Genomic DNA, 10,230 nt, shown 5'->3' on the forward strand with positions numbered 1-10,230 from the left:
TCTGAAACTGTATTATAAATACCACGGGGTTTTTGAGAAGGGGCACATGCGTTTTTTCTCCACTATCCAAAATACGTAATCAAATAATTTGAGCTCAGAATTAATAGCAAAATTCGCTGGGGATTTTTCCATTCTTAACCAAACTACCTTTAAAAGTATCATCCTCATTAAGGCAACTGATTTTTTCGAACTCACGTTTGGCTGCTGTTCGTCTTAAATTCAAACTTGAGGCTTTTTTTTTTTTAGAAAACTTTTGATTTTTATTTTTGTGAATTCCGATTCCTGTATTTACTTAGTAGCGGAACTTGTAACCAGTTTTGAGTATATCAAAAGATGTAGTCAGATATCGTCACGGCCTGAATTAAGAGAAAAGATGAGAACCATGACTGATGTTCGCAGATGGTAAGAAGTAAAACTGGAGATACAAGTGGAAAGAAAACAGAAAAAGTTTGACAATAAGTTGGCAAGAGGAGAAAGTTGGGAGTAAACGTATAATCTTAATTCCATGAAAATATTTTATTTGAACAGATTATTAATAATACGAGACACTCCGGAAAAATAATTCACGATCTGAATACATTCAAACATATACTAATCAAAATGTATTTCAAACGCATGAATGGTCTGTGAAAGTTATCGCCACTAATTTACTCCCAGAATTAAGCACTACTCTTATTATGTCTAATTTTTTAAGAGCCTGAACCTTATTTCGGTATTAATTCCTGACTAGTTGATAAGAATTTTAAATTATATCGGCTCTGTTTCTATATGTTATAAATTTAAGTAATTACGTTTTTTAAAATATTTCAATATTTTTCGAAATAATTTTAAAATTTAGCTTCCCTATTTCACTTGATGAGAAAACATCACGTTCTGATTTTGTGAATATTTTTCCTTTATCTGATTTTTTTTTTCTTTTAATCATATTATCGTGCATTCAAATTTGAATGTATTACTGTTCACATTAATTCTTATTAACTATTTTCTCATTAATCCACTTTTAGTTCAGTCAATATATATGTTATATTATTCTTATTATTTGACATTATTATCATTGGGACATGATTTCAAGGTTTATAAAACTAAAAAAAATAAAAAAAGGCGAGATTTTATTGATAAAAACTTGTAAACTTTTTAGGAAGTTTCGTACAAGCATAAGAATTTATTTACACGTCCCGTTGACGAGACCATACAAATGATCTCGGACTTTTTGGCGTAGCCCGTTGCGTCGCTGTTTCGGCTTGGCCGAGTTCAGCGTAGCCGATTTGCATATAGAATTCTCGGTGGAGAGACTGTTAGCGTCAAATGACTACTTTGTCGCTGTAAAAACGACATTTAGCCACAAATAGATACTTTCGTCGTGATAGCGCAATTAGCTCTCATTTTAACAATTGTTTTAAACATTGAAAACCGAATTTTTTTTTTTTTTTTTTTTGTTTTTTTTTTTTTTTTTTTTTTTAAACTTTACTTTTTGGTAGCTTTAGAATTTTCAGTCGTTTAAGCCTATTGTACGAATGGAAGGAGTATATTTTCACAAAACGTGGAAGAAGCAAGTGATTCACGAATGGATACCTTTTTATTTTGATGCAACGAGCAAGAGTAATTCTGATTAAAATTCTGGCGATGTGAACAGAAAGATCGGTGTAAAGTAAATTACATATGAAGATGGAAAAGTGATTCGACAGTTGAATCAACATACCCATGACCGATCTGCTGCAAAAGTAGAAGTTGAAAAGTTGAAAACAAATATAGAAAAGAAGTGCTGAACGCTGGAGCCACCAACCGTTGTAGTAAATGAATGTTTAACTGGCGCCTCTCAAGCAGGCATTAGCCATTGGGCCTGACTTGCCTGCAATTGCGAAACTTATTACTAGGAAACGAAAATTATTAAACAAGCGCCAGCTAACCAAAACATTTTGGAGGCAATTAGTTTTTATACCGAGTCCTATACACCTGTATGTTCCCCACTGGGTATGGAGAAAAAAATTCCTATTGGGATACACAGGAGAGGGCAGTAATAGAATTTTAATATTTTGGAAGAATAAGCTGGCTTCAGCATTTAGTCTTCTCAGGAATTTGTTTTGCCGCCGGACTTTGGAACTTTCACCAGTGCGCAAAGTCTTTTTCAACATATATATCGCTAAAGAAGCATGATGGGAGTTATTCCTATAGTTTTATGCTCTTCTTTCTAACAAGCAAAGATTAACTTATTCTCGTTTATTTTGAGTTACTTAAAACCATCGACCAAATTGATAGCAGTTTCTATAACTTTGTGATTTTGAGCAGCTGCCATTCATGCCTTTCAAGATGCATTTCCCACCGCTCGAATTAAGAGATGTTTTTTCCATCTAGCCCAAAACATGCACAGACATCTTGTTTCATTGGGGTTATCGAATCGCTATGAAACCGACTCGGACTTTGCGTTATGGCTAAAAGATTTATAGCGCTCGCCTTTGTGCCATTAGAAAAAGATGGACGATACATGGATACACGAGCGGCGGGTCTTCCAGACGAACTAATACCCTTGTTCCATTGGTTCGAAAAGACACTTATCTTGGACGAAAGAAATAGTCGTCGAAATGCAAGAATGAACCCTATGTTTTGCTCCCGAGATCTGGAACCTTTTATGAACGCACTGTAAATGATGAAGATCGCACTAACATCACGCTGAAGCTGCCAATCGACGTCTACAGTTCGAACTAGGAATGCATCATCCTTCCATCTGGAAATTTATTGATGCCTTGAGGAAAGTTCAGAAAGGACGTGATGCATTTCTAGAAAAATTAATCGCTGGAATATCCACCTCCCAAAAAGCTAAAGAAATATAGAAATGGTGATGAAAGAATAAAAAAATAGAATGGAAGTTGAGTCATTAGAGCCTATTGAATTCTGAAGGTATTGCTCATAAGTACGAAATGAGAAATTAATTCCTAAAGTTAAAAAAAACTGTACTAAATTTTATTTTTCTAAATAAGTATTTTCATTTCAAGTTTTTAACTCGCATATCCCATTATTGTTTTTAATAGCATCATTTTTATTCTCTAAGTGAATAAAATTTATATTTTTTCCCAATTCAAGTTTTTTTTGTTATTTTACATATTCCACTAGTCTTTTAAACCCTTAAACGCCGAGCGGTAAAAATAAAAAAATGACTCCCTATGCCGGAGGGGTTTTGAGAGTGAGCGCGTAAGCGGAAAAAATATTTGTTTCAAAAAATCACAGCGCGCTTAGTTTTTAAAGATTAAGAGTTCATTTTTGGCTCCTTTTTTTCTCATTGCTTGAAGTTTAGTATGCAACCATAGAAAATGAAAAATATTATCATTATCATATATAAATAATGCGATATATGATAAGCGCAAAAAAACGAAATTTTCATATATAATTGTATTCAAATCGCGCTGTGCGCCAAACGGTTAGAGGTAACAAGTTGCTTTTTTTTTCGTTTGTATGTGCACTTAAATTGCAATCATTTTGATATATAACACATTGTAAAACAATAAAAAGCAACACAGAGAAAATATTATCACAAAAAATGATGCAATGAATTCGTAGCGCGCGGATGTGAAAAAAACTAATTTTTTTAATAAACTTCACCATAAATTCGAAAGATTGTTATAGAGACTTTGAAATTTTGTTTCAAAATGAAGGAAAAGTTATTGAATATTACGATACTGTAAGAGTTTTAGCTTACAAATGCAGTTTTTTACCATTTCGACGAGTTTAAATAAAGTTGACAAATGTCGAATTTTTGTTAAAAAAGTTTTTTTTTATATGCAAATATAAAAAAAATGAGAAATGCTACAACCTTCCAATAATTTTTTTGTTATATTGTGCATGTTTTTGCGCACATTTTCATATATAAAAACTTTAAAAAAGCGTAATATGAAAAGGCTCAAATATTAGGAGAATGTGACCTACGCGTTTCTGAGATTTTTTCGGCCGAGAATAGGCGCGCGGACGGAATAAAAATATTTTTTTCAAATATTTCACCATAAATCGAGATATTTGTTCTAGAGACTGCAATATGTTTTAAATAAAGATAAATGATTGAATATTACTAGACTGTAAGATTTTTATGTTATAAATGCGTTTTTTTTGACCTTTTCGGTTGAGTCAAAGTTGACCGATCGTAGTTTTTTTTCGTACTTATCGTACTTTATATGCAAAATATTTCAAAAATGATAAATGCTACAAACCTTCCAATATTTTTTGTTTTTATATTTTCATGTTTTTTTGCACACATTTTTCATATACAAAAATATAAAAAAAGCGTAATATGAAGGCACAAATATTAGGAGAATGTGACCTAGCGTTTCCGAGATTTTTCGGCCGAGAATCGGCGCGCGGACGGAATAAAAATATTTTTTTCAAATATTCACCATAAATCGATATTGTTCTAGAGACTTGCAATATGTTTTAAAATAAGAATGATAAATTGATTGAATATTACTAGACTGTAAGTTATATGTTATGCGTTTTTTGACCTTTTCGCTTGAGTCAAAGTTGACCGATCGTAGTTTTTTTCGTACTTATCGTACTTTATATACAATATTTCAAAAATGATAAATGCTACAACCTTCCAATATTTTTTGTTATATTTTGCATGTTTTTGCGCACATTTTCATATATAAACCTCTAAAAAAAGCGTAATATGAAAAGGCACAAATATTAGGAGAATGTGACCTACGCGTTTCCGAGATTTTCGGCCGAAAATCGTCGCGCGGAGGGGAAAAAAATATTTTTTTCAAAAATTCACCAGAAATCGAGATATTGTTCTAGAGACTTGCAATATGTTTTAAAATGAAGATAAATGATTGAATATTACTAGACTAAGATTTTTAGTGTTATAATGCTTTTTTTGACCTTTTCGGGTTGAGTCAAAGTTGACCGATCGTAGTTTTTTTCGTACTTATCGTACTTTATATGCAAATATTTCAAAAATGATAAATGCTACAACCTTCCAATATTTTTTGTTATATTGTGCATGTTTTTGCGCACATTTCCATATATAAACCTTTAAAAAAAGCGTAATATGAAAAGGCTCAAATATTAGGAGAATGTGACCTACGCGTTTTCCGAGATTTTCGGCCGAAAATCGTCGCGCGGAGGGGAAAAAATATTTTTTTACAAAAATTCACAGAAATCGAGATATTGTTCTAGAGACTTGCAATATGTTTTAAATGAAGATAAATGATTGAATATTACTAGACTGTAAGATTTTTATGTTATAAATGCGTTTTTTTGTTTTTTTGACCTTTCGGTTGAGTCAAAGTTGACCGATCGTAGTTTTTTTCGTACTTATCGTACTTTATATGCAAATATTTCAAAAATGATAAATGCTACAACCTTCCAATATTTTTTGTTATATGTGCATGTTTTTGCGCACATTTACCATATAAACTATAAAATAAGCGTAATATGAAAAGGTACAAATATTAGAGAATGTGACCTACGCGTTTCCGAGATTTTCGGCCGAGAATCGGCGCGCGGACGGAATAAAAACTATTTTTTCAAATATTCACATAAATCGATATATTGTTCTAGAGACTTGCAATTTGTTTTAAAGTGAAGGTAAATGATTGAATATTACTAGACTGTAAGTAATTTGCTTACCCCAAAAAAAAAAATATAATATAATATATATATATATATATATATATATATATATATATATATATATATATATATATATATATATATATATATATATATATATATATATATATATATCTATATCTATATATATATATAAATATATATATATATATATATATATATATATATATATATATATATATATATATATATATATATATATATATATATATATAGATATATATATATATATATATATATATATGATATATATATATATATATATATAGATATATATATATATATATATATATATATATATATATATATATATATATATATATACTATATATATATATATATATATATATATATTTTTTTTATACGTAAAATATATATTACATTCTTCGATTCTGGTACCAATACTAAATAAATGAATGCAGGTGACACTTCTCTTTTCGCATACAATGAAATGTCTTATTATTATTTTATCAATGCACACATTCAGATATATAAAAAACAATTGTCAATAAATATAAAACTAAATATAAAATAAATGCAGAATACTCACTCGTAATCTGACTCTTCGTTCTATTCTTGTTTTCTCCTCCTCCATTGAAGAGTTCTTGCATTTTTTTCCACTCGACATGACGAGGTACAGGTGGAGGAGGGAGACGCGCGCCCTTACTGCTGATGGACCCGGCGGCCCGTGCGCCCTCCGCTGTCGGTTTAGGGGGCGCGCTCCAATACATGACCTTAGTGTGATACTTTCGGTCACACTCCCCCTATCCTGCAAAGAGCAACTTTGCAGAGACGACAGAAGAACCGGGTGTCTCTCCTTCTGCCATTCATATGGCACACCCGGCACCGTTTCTGCCTTCGCCCTTCTAAGGCCTCCAGTATGTGTTCCCCTGGCTGCAGCCGACACGCAGGGTCCACTACCGACGAGAAGCGGTGATGGCGGGGCCGGCAGCAAGAGGGGCGTCGTCATCAGCAGCGTCCGTCAGCAGGGGCGGCGACAGCAGGGGCGTCGTCAGCAGGGGCGGCGGCAGCAGGGGCGGCGGCAGCAGGGGTGGCGGCAGCAGGGGCGGTCAGGGGCTCTCAGCAGGGGGCGTCGTCAGCAGGGGCGTCGTCAGCAGGGACGGCGGCAGCAGGGGCGGCGGCAGGTCGAGCGAAGTTGGCCCTCCTATCTGCCCTTTCCTCTAGGGGCAGATCTGCAGCTCGGGGCAGGGGGTCAGTTATGGAAGGCCACTCATCGGGATCGAAGTTGATGAGGGCATTCCCGGCTACCTCTAGGAACTGTACGTGGGTCAACCTCGGAAGATTGTCACCGCGGTACCCACAGTACAGTATGTAGCCATTTTGGAGGGCCAACTGAAGGATGTATTTGAGGAGCTTCTGTGTCCACCTTCTGGTTCTCCTGGCGAAGGGATAGAACTGGATGAGCTGATCAAAGAGATCAACTCCTCCCATGTGCCTGTTGTAGTGCCCAATGACAGTAAGCCGCTCGGTACGAAACTCCTCAAACACAACTCGGCCCTGTCGACGTGTCTTCTTCCGCTGTACGATCTCTTCTTGGATGGGTTCATGACTCGTCGTAATCATGGGGACGAGTCGGACACCCTTCCAACAGATGACGAAGACAGCGCCCTTCCGCCGCCACTCTGTCTCTCCTCTTGCCAGGTGTTGCGGATGACTAGCGAACCTCTTGAGGACATTCGGGGCCCCACGCACCAACCGAAGGGTACCACTGACGTGAACACCTGCTTCATACAGTTCCTGGGCCAGGGATACCGAGTTATAATAATTATCCATAAACAGGTGATATCCCTGGTTACGGAAACGTCCCACAAGGTTGAATACAGTGTCACGCAGCGTGGAGAATACCCCGGTATACACTGAAAAGTCCACAACGTATCCAGTGTTGGCCTCGGTAATGAGAAAGAATTTCACACCATATTTCTTTGGCTTCTTGGGGTTATATTTACACTTTTAACTAAGACGTCCTTTGTAAGGCATCATCCCCTCATCCAAAGACAGGTTCTTTCCAGGAATCACGAGATACTACACACCGCTCACGGATATAATCCAACACTGTACGCACTAAAATGAGGCGATCACTGTTATTCCGGGGTATGGCCCTTCGGTTGAAGGCGTTGAAGTACCTGTCCATCGCCAGGAAATTATCACGGGACATAACGCCAGGCACATTCGGGCATACATAAAAAATAACTTCTCTTCCTTCCCAATATTGCCTGACGTCGATAGCAGGTGTCAAACCAAAATAAATGTAGGAGCCCCAAAAAATGTGCCTATGTCAATGAGGTTGCAACCCCCCGCCAGTAATACGACAAGGTCGTCTTCAGCTCAATAATCGGCAGTTACCGAGCGTAGTCCACCGTCTCGTGTACCAGGTATTCCAGCAATTCCCGCGTCAGGAAAAGCTGGATGAATCCCAAAACAATCAGGGGGTACTGGTACGGTCATCCCAGGGGTTGCCGTGAAGGGGTGCATGTTAGGAGGGGTGGGGTCCTCCGTCCACCCCTCGTCACTCTCCCGCCGACCGACCTTCACCTTGGCTGGCGCGACTAGTCCGACCTTTCTACGTGCCCGTTCGCGCGCTGCTCGGGCGCACGGGTGCGGGCACGATGCACACTACCCCCCCCCCCCCCCCCCCGTTGGCCCATCACCCTCACTTAGGCCCTCACTTTCTGTATCGTCCTCTGCGATAAAACTTGAGCCCGTATCCCCACCCTCCCCCTCCCCTCCCCCTCCCCCCGCCTTCATTCCCCCTCGTATGCACTGAATTCGAGCTCATTTCGGGATGTGAGCCTCAAACGGACATTGGGGCAAATATTCATCCTCACTTTCATCGGGACTGATGTCCTCATCACTCGATGACCATCCGCCATCAAAATGAGGACTTGCGACATGTTCCCGATCAGCTCCGAAAGATATTCGTCTATTGTCCCTTGGTTGGAGGCCCCCTCCCAAATGCCTACGAATGCCCCTAAGGACGCCCACATGCTTTCTAGGGGTAACCAAAGGCAAACGATGTGTTCCCGAAACACTTTCAGCCACACGTGGCCGCACAGAACGGCCTTGAGGCGCGGTCATGCTGGGTGCTTGGCCCCTCGCCAGCATCCATGTCCAAAACTCGCCTTACACGATCCCTTCCGACGGGTAAAACGCGCCTTTCACGGTTCACACGTCGTTGAGACATATCTAGGAATGTCTTGTAGCAATACAAATGCTCAAAGTCTCGCACAAGTCCAGAAAAACACGCTTTTCACGAAAGATCGCTCTCGGATGGTGCGCTACTGATGCTGGCTGGAGCGAGAAGAAGGGATATCGCGCATGCGCACCTGGGTCACGCTTCAAAACAAAACAAGGCCTTGATCCGTGGACTCCCAGCATTCCCCAAGGCGCGTGATTCAAAAGTTTTAGGCTGGTAGGCCTATAAGTATTTTTCCTCGCAATTTTAAAAAAACTTTTGTATGTCGAACGTAAAATACTCCAGTCGGCACCCGACAAGACAATTTATCTCGACGTAAATACGTCCAGTCGGCAACCGACGACAATTTAATCTCGGGACTTAATCCGTCCAAGTCGGCGTTTTAGGGGTTAATTTAATTAAAAATTTGTACAGTTTTATTTTTCTGAATAAAGTTCAGAAAGGGACGTGTTGCATTTCTAGAAAAATTAGTCGAACAAAGACGTCGAAACAATCTGACGCCTAACGGCTACGCCGAATCAAGGTATATAGAATAAGGGAGAGCATTCTATATACCTTGCGCCGAATAGTGCTATTATTGTTTTTTTTCTGACGCCGAATCGGCCAAGCCGAAACGGCAGCGCCAAATGGGCTATGCCGAAACATAGCAAACCGAGTTTATAGGGACCCCAACACTCCATCCTTGAACATCCCATAGCATGCCCTTCATCCCTGTTGGAAATCAGTACCAAGAAAGCCCCCTTTGCTGATCACCGCAACTACAGGTACACCCAGATAGACGACGTGGCAATGGGATCTCCCTTTAGAGTCCTTTTTACCAATTTCGATATGGGTACCGTCGAAGAGAGGGTCTTCCAGAATTCCAGCAAACTAAGGATGTACGTGCGATACATTGATGATACCTTCGCCTGCGCCGACTCCCAGGATGAGATAGAGCAGCTGCGATGTGCATTCCACGACCACAGCTGCCTCACGTTCACGATAGAACATTACCAAGACCGCCCGCCTCCATTCCATTGACGTCCTTGCCAACAGCAAGATTTCCGGATTCAGCACGAAGGGGTGTACATGAAGCCGACGAGCCTGGGAATGTGCATGAACGGTGAAATTGAGTGACCTGAGAATATAAGCGCTCCACCATCAGCGCCTTTGTCAGGAGGGCCCTCTCACACTGCTCCACCTGGAATGACACACAGTGAGTTGGAGCGGGCCGGCCAGGTCCTCGTCGACAACGGACACACCAATCGTGCTGTTGATGAATCGATAAGGAGTAATATGGAAGCAAACGTCCATTTATTTAGCTTAAATTGGATAGCGTTAAGATAGCTTGAATTGAAAAGTGTTGAATACTTATGAATTCAAATAAGATTAAATCGATGGCGTTTAAAGTAGCGTTTATT

The 10,230-nt window shown here is 38.9% G+C and overlaps 1 protein-coding gene across 1 annotated transcript; it reads left to right on the forward strand.

Moving 5' to 3' along the window:
- The first annotated feature begins 6,552 nt into the window (after positions 1-6,552).
- LOC135209786 (twist-related protein 1-like) lies at positions 6,553-9,850 on the forward strand. Its single transcript, XM_064242566.1, has 2 exons — positions 6,553-6,757; positions 9,528-9,850. The coding sequence occupies exons 1-2, from the start codon at positions 6,553-6,555 to the stop codon at positions 9,848-9,850; spliced, it is 528 nt and encodes a 175-aa protein (XP_064098636.1).
- The last annotated feature ends 380 nt before the right edge of the window (positions 9,851-10,230 follow it).

This window comes from Macrobrachium nipponense, chromosome 38 (genome assembly GCF_015104395.2).
Source record: "Macrobrachium nipponense isolate FS-2020 chromosome 38, ASM1510439v2, whole genome shotgun sequence".
NCBI lineage: Eukaryota > Metazoa > Arthropoda > Malacostraca > Decapoda > Palaemonidae > Macrobrachium > Macrobrachium nipponense.